This window comes from Desmodus rotundus, chromosome 12 (genome assembly GCF_022682495.2).
Source record: "Desmodus rotundus isolate HL8 chromosome 12, HLdesRot8A.1, whole genome shotgun sequence".
NCBI lineage: Eukaryota > Metazoa > Chordata > Mammalia > Chiroptera > Phyllostomidae > Desmodus > Desmodus rotundus.
Genome location: NC_071398.1, coordinates 1,749,425 through 1,763,104, shown reverse-complemented (window position 1 = coordinate 1,763,104; position 13,680 = coordinate 1,749,425). Strand labels below are relative to the sequence as shown.

Genomic DNA, 13,680 nt, shown 5'->3' with positions numbered 1-13,680 from the left:
ATGTATATAAATTTCTGGGGTTTCGATTGGGGTTGGGCTGAGATCAAGTTAAAGAGAATTGACATCTTAACGCCGAGCCTTTGGGCCCATGAACATGGTACATCTCTCCCCGTCTACTGGGTCTCTTTACTCTCCCGACACGATGGTAGGTTCCGCCGACCGGATTTGCACACCGTGTGCCGAGTTTCTCTCTGGGCACTTCAAATCCCTGATGCCAGCGTCCGCTGCATCACTCCACGTTTGATCGTTTGATGAACTTGTGATCGTTGCCAGTATACAGAAACAGAACGTAGTTGGGCATTTCCACCTTTCTCCTGCAAACTTACCAAACTCTTTTATAAGTCCTGTAGCTTTTCTGCAGATGCCTCAGTAGGTTTCCACATGAAGATGCTGTTGGCAAAGAAAAAATGCTTTTGCTTATTCCTTTACTAATTCTGTGCTGCCTTTTTTTCCTTGCCACGTCTAACTACCACCTCCCACACAGAAGAGAGTAGAGGTTGCAACTGTCTTGTTCCTGACCACGTGGCAAAAGCACCTCCATCCTCACCAGCAGGTCTGATGTTAGCAGAATAGAAACTTTGTATCAAGCGGAGAAAAATCTTTCTATCTCTGGTTGACTAAGGATTCTTAGTCATGTTGGATGTTTGAAAATTAACATCATTGATCTTCCTCCGAGGACATGGCCAACCAGGCATCATTTTTTTCTGATCAATGTTGCTGATTAATTACCTAATTAAAGAAATAAATAAGTAAAGGAAGGGCCTCCGGGCCCCAGAATGGGTTTATGTGGTTCCCATGGGCCCCTGTGTCTCTCAGACCTGGTCCCCTGCTTGGGACTTTGCACTACCACAGGGGGACGAAGCAGGGGTCCCCCCAACCCTTTTGGAGCCTGAGTAGGAAATTGTTCTCCCAGCTGAGAGGAGCCCAGGGAGTAAGAAAAAGGGAAAACAGCTTCCTCCTGCCCAGGTACACCCAGGACTCTCCTCATTGGGCGCAGCTCTAAGTCCAGGTTTCCCTGGGAGGGTGAGAGGATGAAATCCGGCCTGTGTGTGCTCGGTCCGTCTCCCGCTTTGTGTCCCCCCATCCCTCCCCCACCCCGGCCTCCACCCCAGGACTCCTGGGTCAGGGCTGCCTGCCAGGTGCCACCTGGCAGGACTTCTTTGTGACCCTCAGTAGGGGTAGTTGCATTTGAAAATGACACTGGAGAATAATTCTCCTTCCTTGGAATCCCAGGAGCCCTGGTCCCCTGGGCGGGAGCTGGTCTGTGGCTGCAGGTTGGGGACAAGCCACAGGGGCTGTTGTGGTGGCTCTGCAGTGGCACGGCTTGGGGGCCACCTCTCCTGCCCCAGCACAAGGCAGCCCCCCTGTGGCTTGCAGGGGCTTCAGACGTTCGTCCCCACAGGCTTGCGCGTCCAGGCGCTGTGTGTGCAGAGCCTGACAGGCAGCACTGTGATGACGGTGGGCACTTGCCGTCCCCCTGTCCTGGCCGCCGCAGCCTCTCCACTGCAAGCACTGCTGTCCCTTGATAAGGAGCAGGGAGAATAGCAATCAAGTGGCTCCTGACCCCGATGTCACAAATAAATGTCACCAGATACCCTCTAATGTCAAAAAATAAATAGAGCTTAATTGGGAGCAATCTCGCTAAGTAACTTCAGCTGCCGGTGCCTCAGTCCCTGCCTCTGCAAACACAGGAAAGGACGCCCGTCACACGGAATTCATAAGCTCCTGTCAATACATTGCTGCCCAGCGCTGAGTTATTTACTCGGCCGGTACGACTGTCTCTTTCCCTGGCAATAGAACAAGGTCACCGGGCAGAAAATCATTTCACAGTAAAAGGGAAAAGGCGCCTCAAAAAGCAAACAAACTGCCAGCAGTGGGACCCACCCCTCACCTTCTGGGGAGCGCCCCGCCCGCCACAGGCCACAGGCCACCTGCCAACCCCTCTCTCCTCCCCCTCGGTGCCCCGCCGTCAATTTCTGAATGTCACGGACACTCACGCCTCTTCCCCAGACTCTCACAGTCGCTCTCCTTTTAGCCTCCCTCTTCCTCTGTCTTATTCAAACCACTCGACTCTAACTGTTCCTTCTGGCAGGGAAGGTGTTCATCAAAAGCCAGGCACACGACAGCGAACCACCTCGACCCCCAGAGGGTCTGGTGTTTAGTGTCAGGGGCTGCAATTCCGGGAAGTGGCAGATTTTACAGCCCTGGTGGGGAAGGGCTCCTGGGCTTGGGAGGAGTCGCAGTGCAGGTTCAGCCCTTGTGTTGGGGCGCCACCTCCCGCCTGCCTTGGGTGTCCTGCTGTGGACGGCCAGCGGCTTTCACGTCTGCCGCGCCAAGCCCTCCCTGGGGATGAGAGCAAGCCAATAAATAATAAATGCCTGTGGGACCTGCCACAGTCCGAACGTCCCAATTAATACTGGAGCCAGGTCCTCTTCGGGCGTCAAGGAACCTCATTATGGGAAAAAAGTTTTCGCAGCAGACTCAACCTTCATCAGAACTCCCAGTGTGCCCCGTAGTTGGCACCCCCGGCCACCTCCTCCCTCCCATTCTCCCACCACCGCCGCCACCCCCGCTGACCCGGTGTCAGTGGGCTGCTGCCCTCCTCTCCGCTCTCGTGGGGAGGGCAGCCAGGTGACCCTCCCTGCCAGCGCTGCTCGGAAGGCAGAGATCACAGGCCCCAGGCGTGTGTTAGAGATGCATGCTCTGTCCAGTCCCCCCCCCTCTCCAGTTGGCTCCTGGAGGCCCCCACTGAGTCCAAAGACCCTAGAGACAAAGAGGAGCCACACCGAGCTCACAGAGGGGGCGCGGCCCACCCCAGGCCCTGGCTGCTCTGCAGACCAGCGTCCAACAAACAGGGGCCAGTCCTGTGACCGCACTGATGGGTGGGGAGGGAGCCCCCCAAATGAGGGCACTCATGGGTCCGAGGTGGAAAACATTCCAGAGCCAGCCTGGGCGTGGTGCTGTTCTCTGACCTGCAACCTTCAAGGCCTGGCTGTCAGCCACCTGAAGCCCCTCCAAGGGCTCCCAGCTGCAGGGAGCAGCCCTCGGGCCCCAGGCACGGGGCTGCAGGCCGGAAGCAGTCCCCACGGCTGCCTTCATCTCATAAGCAAGACGCAGGGGCCCAGAGAGGCCTGGGGCTTGGAGGAGACTCATATTTGTTTGTCAGGTGAGGACAAGGTGTGTGTGGTCGGGGACAAGTCCTCAGGAGGCATGAAAATGCCAGGTCTGAACAGAGGCATCCACCTTCTCAGGAACCACTAGCTGTAGCATCTCCGCGTCTCTGCCGAGATGCCTTGTCCTGCCGCCCGTTTTTGTCCGTCTTTCCCTCTGAGGTTGCTGATGTGGTCATAACAGTATTTTAAAGGCCTATCTTCCTGTTCAAACATCTGGGTCACCAACGGTCAGGTAGTCACCTCTTTTCTGTTGCCGATGGGCCAGCGTCCCTCTCTCTTCCGGTGCTTCACAGACAGTGATTTTTACAGCATGAAGCTGGCTGCAGAACATGCAAGGAGAGCCTGGGGAGACTGAGAGGGGTCTCCACCTCCCCGAAGGGTGCGGCTTTCCCTGTCAGGCCGCTGGGCTGAGGCCCGACCTCCTCACTGAAGCAGGTTTTTCCATAGTTCCAAGTCCCCCCTCTGTCTTCAGATATCTGTCCCCAAGCCCCGGCTGGGCGATGGGAGTCACACACCACAAAGCCAGGTCTCTCTGCGTCCCCACCCTGCCCCAGTGCCAGGGCGGGGTGACTGTGTCCGCTCCCTTCTCCCTCCCTCTTCCCCACGTTGTGGACCTGAGCGGACCCACACGCACGTGAGCACACGGCACTTGGCCAGGCACCAGTGGCTGCTTCCCCAAAGCTTCGCTCAGGTCGGAAGAGGGGAGGGAACGTGTGGGCTGCGTGCACGCATGCCCCACACAGCCTGCGGCGACTTCCCCGCCACCCCTGCCAGGTCCTCGGGAACGACCCCAAACGCCCCGGGAAGGAACCTTCTCAGGACCCCACTGAGAGACCGGATCGTTCAGACACTCGGTCACGAAAGCAAGACCAAGCTTTCTGCAGCGGGCTCAGCTCAGAGCAAAACATCGGGGCGCTGCAGGGGCATTACAGTTGTGTCCCAGACACGAGGGGGCGGGAAGCCTCCGTGAGAGGCTAGTGGGGGCTGAGCAATGGAGAAACCTGGGTTTCAGAAACTGGCATTTGGCCATACGTGTCAGGTGTAGCCCCTGCCGGTCCGAACTCCACATGGCCGGTCTCCAGCCGGCTCGGAGCCCGGCGCTGCCTCTGGGGCAGGATGGCAAGGCTGCCCCCCTGGAAGCTTCAGTCCTTTGATTCTTGTAGCCGGAGTGTCCAGTCACCCGGCAGGACAGGGTGTGCCTGGCAGGGACGTCGCATGTCAGCACTGGCACCTTACAGCCCAGTCTCCTGTCAAAATGGCAGCAGCATCGCTGAGCCTGAGGAGTGACTCCTGGGGCCACTGTGTCCCCACACCCCCCACCAGCACCACCCCCAGCTCTCCTTGCCAATACACCATGTCTGGGCCAGCATACAGGTCAAAGGCAAAGCAGGGCCAGGGAAATTCATCATCTTGGGCTTCAGGGGCTGCCTCAGCTTTGTGAGGACGCAGACAGAGGTGGTGCTCGAGGTCAAGGTCGAGGTCGTCTCACAGAGCGCTCCAAGGCACCCCAGGGTGCTGTTGTCACTTCCGCGGTGCAGACGGCTGGCCCTGTTGTGGAAAGCAGAACAGGCCTCCTCCTCCCCAAACACACGGGATTTAGTCACTTAAAAGAAACCCGGAAGAAAAATTCCTACAGGTACGCATTCAGACCTATGTGTACACACAGGTGTGTATATGTGTGTGCCCATGCACGTGTATATGCACACACGTACACGTGAAATGTATAAAATCACATACTGACTTTTGTAACCCAGAGGTTCACAACTTTCCCCAAAGACAAAGCTTTTCCCTGTCCCCAAGGCGGGTTTGCTGGCATTCCTTCTGGGTCCTGACCTTCCCTTAGACTTACAGGAACGGCAGGAAGTCTCCTAGACGGGCCCTAATTTTCACCGAAATGCACTTTAATGGTTGAGGCTTCATCCTCCTGAGCTTGTCTGAGACTTGAGTAGCCACTGTACAGCCTCACCTTCTTCAAGCAGCAATGAGAACCCCCCGCCCCCCAAACAGGGCAAAGCGCTCATCGTTGGACCTAAGAGCATACGGGTGTGCACTGTAGAATTCTTCCATTTTCCTGGATACGTGAGGATTTCTATGATAAACTCGTGGTTGGGGGAGGTCACCGCCCATACCATCGACTTCCCGTGGAACTTGCACAAAATCATTAGCGGGAAGTGTTTGCGGGAATCATTAGCTGTGTCCGTGTTTGAATGTTTATCATTCACAGCCATGAAAAATAAAACAAATGACGCACTCCACCTGTCCTGACCACAGTCCTGCAGCTTCCAGCCGCCCCCGCCCCCGAAACACGCGGCGGAAGAAGTCCGTCGCGCAAACACGCGCAGGGGCGGCACGGCCTCTTCCGCAGCGGCGCCCGCTCCCAGGCGCATGCGCCCCCCCAGTCGGCGCTCTCGGTGACGTCACGGGCGGCGCCGCCCGCGGGCTCCGAGGATCTGAGACCCTACCCGCAAGCTCGGGAGTGTCACTCTGTGGCCTTCGCGTGCAGCTAGAGCCCGGGGACGAGGAGGAGCCTTCCCATCACCGGTTTTGGGGACAGAGGCTGCGGTGGTCCAGGGCTGCTGAAGAAGCTGGAGAGAGGTGCAGCGTGGGCGGTGCCTGCGAGACGTCATCAGAGCGCGCCGGAAGCGGTCCCAGAATGGAGCGTGAGTGGGGTTGGGGGCCTTGGGTCCTGGTTGGGGAGAAGGGTCGCAGCGCAGTGCGAAGGGAGCTGCTTTGGGAATTGTCCCACCTTACATCGGGGAAACTGAGGTCCAGTGGCCCGGCTGGCTTGGCCCCGTCTGTGAGCCAGGGGTGGGTGCCAAGCTGGAGGCTGGCTCCCTCCGGCTGCTCCGCGGTGTGGGCGGGAGAGGACGGCTCGAGGCCTTCGTCCGGCTTGACCGCGACCTCCCTGGTTGGGCGTAGTCAGCGGCCGCCCAGCCTGCTGCTCCGTGAACAGCCCCAGTCCGGTGCGGCGCTCTGGGAGCTTCCTGGGCAGTGACACCGCTCACCCAAGGCTTTGGAGTTGAGCGGAGGCAGAGGCGCCTGGAGGGGAGCAAGCCCCGGGGGCAGTTGTAGGCAGGGCTCTTAGACACCGCTGACGCCGGGCTTTGCGTGGGGTTCTGAGTCCCCCTCTTGCCGGTCCCTGCCTGTGTGATCAAGTTAAGCATCTCAGCGTACCTGAGCTTCCATTTTCTCACGTGCATACTAGGAATAATAACTACGTTAAAGGATTGTTTAGAAGGTATAATCAGATGAAATATGTGAAGCTTTTGAGGAGGCCCATGGCAAGTAATGAGTGCTCAGTAGCCGGTAGATGTCCGTTGTTACAGAAAAGACTTCCCGTCCTGGGCACCTGTGACAGGTGACGCAGTCATTCCTGGGGTTCTGGGCCGGGCAAGTGGCTCTCACAAACAGGTTGGAATCCCCGTCTTACATTTGAGGGAGACCGGGACCCCGTATGTGAGAGACTTGAAACCACTTTGGTTTGCTTCATCAGGTGTGTGTAGGGAGCCGGGGTGAGATTTATAGCGTGTTGTGTGAACCAGATTTTCTCACCTTCCGGCCCTTAAACCAGGCCCTTGTCTTATTCTTGTTTTGGTCACATCCATACTGTGTCCCCAGTGTCACAGTTCTCTTCTTCAGACAGATTAAGTGAGAAACAGGAGTGTGGAATTTTTTAGAGGGTGAAACTGTTGGTCAATATGTGTATTTTTTGAGCTTGAAGAGTGACCTGCTTACTGTATTTTATCAGTTTAGGACGACATTGATTATATCACACATTCCAATTTCGTAGATATTAAACTGAAAAAAACTCTAAGCATCTTACAGTTCACAAAATGTAATAATCCCAACCGTCTGCATCACATAACTTTTAAATGAGTTACTTCACTGCAAACTGAGCAACTCCTCGGGCTCCTAACCTGTGGTATTCTAAACTAGTGCAGCTTCAAGTGTGGTCTGCCGCTCTGCGGTTCCATCTGAGAACTTCCTAGACCTGCAGGATGCGGGCTTGGGGCCCCAGCATCTGCAGTGCAATGAGCCCCAGAGGTTCCCACGCGCGTTGATGTTTGAGAAGCACTGTTTTGAAGCCCAGCCTCTGGGATTCCTGTGATGGATGTGACCAGAGAGCAGGATAAGAGGCTTCTAAGAAAACTTCAAAACTATCCTTTGTACCCCTACCCCGCCTTCGCCTGTCTCTGGATAAGCATTGTTATTTCCACAGTTTAAGAAGTCTTGGGGCCTATACCCCACAGGAGTCACTTCGGGTCTGTTTTCAATCCCCAGGTGTAATCTACCACGCCCTCTCTCAGAAGGAGGCCAAAGAGCTTGATGTTCAGGTAAGATGCTTAGCAGGGAGTCTGGAGCACTGGGGGTGATGACAGACACCCTCGGCGGCCTCACTCTAGTGCTGCCTTGGTGCCTTTCCCATGTCTTCCTCCCCCTCGTCCCAGTGGGTGTGTTAGGCTCATCAGGGTCTGTCGTTCTGGCGACCTGTCTCCGTACATGGGCCGACGTGCCAAAGCCGGGCTTGGTGAGCTGGGGCTTCCTGACCCGTGTCATCGCCCACTGTGTAGGGGATGCCAGGCTATGTCCAAATGGAGCCTGCCCTGGTGGACACTGTCATTTGACCTGGTCCCTGTGCTCCCTTTACCCCCCAAAAGGGCGGGCAAGTCACATTGCATGAGATGCATGGGGTGTGTCTGGATGTGGCTGCGACAGAAGCAGTGCTGGTCACTGACCTGTGAGGAGGGAGACGCCCTGACGTCAAGATTTCGAAAGACTGCTAGGCCTTTGTTTGGCGTCTCAGCCACATAGGGGCTGCGACGGCACAGTCGTTGTTCTCTTATGGTGACACTAGTGACGAGGGTGGATTGTGGGCTCACCTGTGCGCTGCTTGAACACCATGCGTGTCTCATCTTCACCGCGGACACGTCACTCTCAGGGTGTTCACAGCCTGCTTAGAGCAACAGGGGTCCAGGATGTGGCTTGGCCAAGAGGCAGGACCTCAGGAGACAGTGCTCCCGGGCTGGGGCGGGCTGGGGCAGAGGCCCCAGGGGAGGGCAGACGGGGCGACTGCAGCCAGACAGGCAGGGGTGTTTGGGGCCCTTTGCAGAGTCACAGCTGTGACAGTCACTCTACCCAGATGCCCTCTCTGGGAGCCTGTACTCAGTCACGGTCACATGACGCTCTGCTGTGTGTCTGAGAGAGTGGGGGTTGGGGCGGGGGGCTGGGATGTGCTGACAGTTCCTTCCCCAAGCAAGGGGGCAGCAGATTCAGAGAGTAGCCAGAGCTGGAGACCCAAATGAAGAGGATCGAGGCCAGGAGCTCCAAACCCTGGGGCCGGCCACCCTGGAGCCCCATCCGTGCCATTTTCCCGAGTATTCAGACCGTCTCCTCTGAGGCTGGGGCTCAGGGCCACTCAGCTTGCCTCTCTCTGTCGTTCCAGATTAAATGTCATCGTCACTCATTTCCCAGCCTCCCTTCCCTGCCAAAGGTCAGGGAAGTCTTTTCTTCCAAGTACAGAGGTGGTTTTCCTCCCTTTTCATCAGAATGGTCTTAGAGGAGCAGGGTAGGCAGCCGGCATTGGGCCTGGCTGCCTCTGTGACAGCCACAGGCTGGCATGTGAGTGTGACTTCTGCATCTGGACAGCTGTGGGTGGGGGACACGCAGCCTGCATGAGGCTGTGTGAGCCCCGGTCTGCAAAGGGCCCGGGGTGTGCCTGGCAGAGCAGTGAGCCCCGCCCCGCCTTGTCCCCACACAGCACCCGGGGGCCCAGCGGGCCGAGGCCTTCGTGAGGGCCTTCCTGAAGCGCAGCACGCCCCGCATGAGCCAGCGCGCCCGCGAGGACCAGCTGCAGCGCAAGGCCGTGGTGCTGGAGTACTTCCCTCGCCGGAAGCGAAAGGAGACGAAGAAGAAATCCAGGGGCCTCTCTGCCAGGCAGAGGAGGGAGCTGCGGCTCTTTGACATTAAACCAGAGCAGCAGAGGTAGCCCACCTCCCTGCCTTCCTTCCTGGCACCTGGTGCTCCAGGTCTGGGTGGGAACATGGGAAGCCCCTGCCCCACCTGTGCTAAGGGAGTGTGTCCCGCTGCCGCCACCAGGGGGCAGCCTTTCTTTACCAATCCTGACTGGGTTTGGTTTTTTTTTTTTTTTTTCCCCCTCCTCTTTTTAAATCCTCACCCAGGACATACTGGTTTTGATTTTAGAGAGAGGGGAAGGGAGGAAGAAAGGGAGATGAACATCATTTGGGTGCTTCTCACACTCCCTGACCTGAATAAATCTGCAACCTAGGCCTGTGCCCTGACCGGGACCTGAACCCGTGACCTTTCCATTTACCTATGCTCTAGCCCACTGAGCCGACTAAGCCGCACCAGCCGGGGCTGGGTTTGGCTTTTAATTCGGAGGCTGGTGAGACTGGCTGGCTTCTGTCCTGTTGCCTGTGGCAACAGGCTGTTTGTCTTTCAGCTCTTCTAGGGAAAGAGGAACTGGGATTTCTTAGGATGTGTCTCTTTATAGCTTTTAATAGTGCTAGGCAGAATGACCCACTGGGGTTTTATTGCCACAGACGTGCTGCCCACATGTTTTGGAAGCTTCTGAAAGGGACAAGTGGCTCTCTGTGGGAGGTCCTGTCCCTGCCTCCTACAGACATGCCACCCTCCTCGGCCACGATGGGCGCCCCTTAGCACCACCTGTAGACTTGTGCCCGTGGTCTGCACCAAAGAGCCTCCCATGTCCACTGGACAAAGTCTGTCGCTTCGTCCGTGGTGCCTCGGGACATTGGCTGGGCTGTGGGTGCAGGAGGGGCTGCTGCAGGCCTGGGTGTGCCTGGTGGTGCCGCCGCCGGCAGGGCCCCCTTCGGGTTGGAGCTCGAGGTTCTCATTTCTCCGCCCCGCAGTCCCGCAGTGGTATGTGCGTGGCTTCCCCACGTATGTGGTGATGGTGTCCACAGAGGAGAGCCTGAGGGCCCTCTCGTCTGCTCCCTCCCCTCGGTCCCACCACTCGCTCAGTCACCGTCCAGGAAGACCCGTTCCCTCCCACGGGGCCTGCACGACAGCCAGGGTCTCCTGTTTGATGGGGCCTACCCAGGTCAGCTGCCTGCAGCACAGTGGCTCAGACAAGAGGGACGCTTGTTTCTCTCTCAGGAGGAGGAGTCCAGCTGAGCATGGTGCTGGGCTGGTGTGGCCTTGCTGCACCAGCATCTTTGGATATGCCTCGTAGTCTCAGATGGCTGCCTGAGCTCCAGCTGTCACAGCTGCATCCAGCCAGCAGGGAGGATGAGGGGCAAAGGAAGGTTTGTCTTTCTCCTCTGGTTAGCAGAAACACAGCCTCAAGGGGGCTGCACAGTGAGAGAACAGGTTTGAGAGGCGAAAGCACCTGCCTTGAGACAGGTTGTCCAGCCCCCAGTGACCCTGGGTCACCCTAGGCATGCAGCCAGGCTCCACACTTTGGACGCTGTAGTCTTCAGCTCCCGCCTGACTTGTTACCTTTTCCTCGCTTTGCCACAGATACAACCTTTTCCTCCCCCTGCACGAACTCTGGAAACAGTACATTCGGGACCTGTGCAACGGCCTCAAGCCAGACACGTGAGTTGCGTCTCTGCAGCCCTGCCCTTCAGGGCGGAAGCCCCGCCTCGTGGTCACTGTCGGGTGGCCTGAGTAGCCAGCTCCCTGTGCTGCTGGCCGCGCCCTCGGCAGGGCTCCGAGTCACGTCAGCAGTGGGTGCTCTGTTTGCCTCGCAGGCAGCCGCAGATGATCCAGGCCAAGCTCTTAAAGGCGGACCTTCATGGCGCCATCGTTTCAGGTAGCCGGTGTGGGAGCACATGGCCGTCAGGGCCCGGCCGTCTCTCGGGCAGTGTAGCAGTGTCCTGTGGTCAGAATGTCCCTCGCCTTACGGGTGTCCCCAGATCAGCGCTCGGGCGGGGCAACGTAGCCATCCTGGCCAGTCTGGTCGCGCACTCGCGACTGTCTGTGTGCCTTCTCCGCGCAGCCCCGACGGCCACTGCACGCCCACAGCCTGGCTCCTTGAGCAGAGAGCCTGCTCGTCCAGGCTCGTGGCTTTCAGTGTTCTCTCTGAGCGGACGTCCACGCTGGCTGTTCAGGCCAAAAGCCTGGGAGTGTCCCCATGTCCTCTCTGCCCACCCCGCCTCCAGCCCTCCCACAGGTGCCCGCCCCTGAGTCTGAGCCACCGCCGTCCCCCTGGACCATGCAGAAGCTGCTGGCCTGTCTGCTGGCACCCCGCTGTGCTGTGACGGTCCCTCCCACCTCAGCCCAGGTCTAAACACGGCAGCCTGCTCGCAGCTTCCCACTTGCCGGGTGTGGGCTGTGTGCCCTGCCCAGTGAGTCTGTGTTCGCAGATCATCGCCCTCCCGTCCAGGTCCCCACTCAGGTCCCTTCCCCTAAGGGTCTGCCATCGCCAGAGGGGCGCCCCATTTCCCTGACCTTATTTTCTCCGTGCCACTTTCTCGATCGGGAAATGCAGTTAACTGGTGGGGTGGACGTTGCCCCCTTGCCTCCCCCGCCCCCACCCCACGAGGACACCTGCTGTGTGAGAGCAGCACCAGGATTACCTCGTCCCTGCCGAGTCCACACTGGCCTGGGGCAGAGCCAGGCACGGGCAGGTGCCGGGGAGTGTCTGTCACTGTGCCGGGCCACGGGTCAGGTGGGGGGCCGCCGGTGGTGGCAGCTCACCTCAGCCACCGCCAGGCAGCCTGTGGCAGGAGCCTGTTCTCGCCCGAGCTGGGCCATCGGGGGAGGTCACGAAGGACAGTGTTCCGTTCAGATCCTGGACAGGACACGGCCCATCCACACAACCTCCCCGTCGCCCTTGGTTCTGGACACACACGTGACCTCTTGGCTCCCGGATCCTGCCGGAACCCCAGACTCCTGTCAGGCCACTGCGGGGGCCCCAGAGTCCTGGGCTGGGAGGCTGGGGCTCCCCTGCAGCTTGGCCCCTGCCCCCCAGAGGCACCACAGGGGCCTGAGCGGGGCCACCCTTTCCTCTGCAGTCACCAAATCCAAATGCCCCTCCTACGTGGGCGTCACCGGCATCCTTCTCCAGGAAACGAAGCACGTTTTCAAAATCGTCACCAAAGAGGACCGCCTGAAAGGTGGGTAACCCTGTCTGCCGGTGCTGTGGGTGCCACCTCCCAGCCACCGTGGCATCAGCCCTGCCCCGTGTGTGCGGGGCCCCAGGCACCTGGTAGAGCCTGCCCTCGCCCCACCCAGGCTGTGCTCTAGCCGGTGGGCGCGAGCGGCACAGACCCACGGGGCCCACAGCCGGCTGGGAGGTCTGGTCCTTTAATTTTCGAGCTGGTTCTTCCTGCCACTTGCATCCATTTCCTTGTAGATTGTTTTAACCTCAGAAATCCTGCTGAGCTAAAGCCGTGGGCCCCTCTGAAAGGGCCTGGGAAGGCCTGACTCTGGCACCTCCCTGGGAGGTCCTGGTTGGAGGAGCCTGGACCTTAGGGGTTGAGTTGCTGCTGAGATGTGGAGGGTGGGCAGAGCGCCCCCTGGAGACCGGTGCGGTGGCCCTGGTCTCCGGTCAGCCTGTTCCTGGCCCACAGCGTAGGAAGGACATCTGCAGGAGGGCGAACTTGCTGTCCAGCTGTCTCCTCACCCTTTCTCTCCTGCTTGTGCTCAGTCATCCCCAAACGAGACTGCGTGTTCTCCGTGGAAACCGACGGCTTCCTCTCCTACATTTATGGGAGCAAGTTCCAGTTTCGGTCCAGCGAGCGGTCTGCGAAGAAGTTCAAAGCAAAGGGAACCATCGACCTGTGAGCGTCGGCTGCCCAAGGCGGCCACTGAGGACAGGACGCGCAGACTCCGGACACCTAGCTCTCCAAGAATGAACAATGGCCGGCCAGGCCTGCTGGGGACACTGCCGCCGGTGGGAGCCAGGCCCCAAATGGCCAATCATCTGGGAAAAAACACCCTGTGCTGAGCGAAGTCGGGGAGCAGGGGCCTGAGTTTTTACTGCTTCCCAGGAGAGGAGAGCCCACAGAAGACACCAGTCAGTGCTGCTCGAGTGGGGGGCGTGGGGTTTTCTTTCCTTCCCATGTCCCGGCGTTCTGTGCTGGCTGGGCCGTGTGTGTGACAATAAAATGCACCTGCAGACTTGGGCTCGGGGTCTGAGCTGTGGCTCCACTGTGTGCCTGCGGGGGGCTGGGTGAGCCTGTGCAGGTCCAGCCTTCAGCAGGTCCAGGTCCTGGCTCCGCGGCGAGGCGTGTCTGCCCCACTCTGGCCCCCACTCTCAGACATGGCCCGGCCCTCCCACACCCCATACGGGGTGCCTGGGCCCTCTGCCAGCTCCCCTAGCCCAGCTGCTGGGCCCTGAGGCCTGTCACCACGGGCTCCGTGACTAGCTCAGGCCGGAGCTTAGGCCCGGCTGCTCCCTCTAGTCCCAGGAATTCTGGGGTTGCCGGGTTCCCCTTCATTTCCGTAGCCGTCTGAACTCCTCCCTCTGGGGCCAGGGACAGCCTGGTTGGGGGGGGGGAAATGCTCCCTCAGGTGGGCA

At 58.9% G+C, this 13,680-nt stretch overlaps 1 protein-coding gene across 2 annotated transcripts; it reads left to right on the top strand.

Annotated features, from left to right (window-relative positions):
- The first annotated feature begins 5,629 nt into the window (after positions 1-5,629).
- Positions 5,630-13,285, top strand: POP4 (POP4 homolog, ribonuclease P/MRP subunit). 2 transcript variants are annotated; one of them, XM_024551465.4, is made up of 7 exons: positions 5,630-5,833; positions 7,455-7,507; positions 8,932-9,155; positions 10,674-10,751; positions 10,907-10,968; positions 12,173-12,274; positions 12,808-13,285. In XM_024551465.4, the coding sequence occupies exons 1-7, from the start codon at positions 5,827-5,829 to the stop codon at positions 12,942-12,944; spliced, it is 663 nt and encodes a 220-aa protein (XP_024407233.2). In that variant the 5' UTR covers positions 5,630-5,826; the 3' UTR covers positions 12,945-13,285. The 2 variants fall into 2 exon arrangements, with proteins under 2 accessions (XP_024407233.2, XP_045044368.2); XM_045188433.2 differs by lacking the exon at positions 5,630-5,833 and adding an exon at positions 5,840-5,981.
- The last annotated feature ends 395 nt before the right edge of the window (positions 13,286-13,680 follow it).

Coding starts and splice junctions, on each gene's coding strand:
- POP4 (XM_024551465.4), top strand. Junction 10,752..10,906: donor AACGGCCTCAAGCCAGACAC/GTGAGTTGCGTC, acceptor TTTGCCTCGCAG/GCAGCCGCAGATGATCCAGG. Junction 12,275..12,807: donor CAAAGAGGACCGCCTGAAAG/GTGGGTAACCCT, acceptor GCTTGTGCTCAG/TCATCCCCAAACGAGACTGC.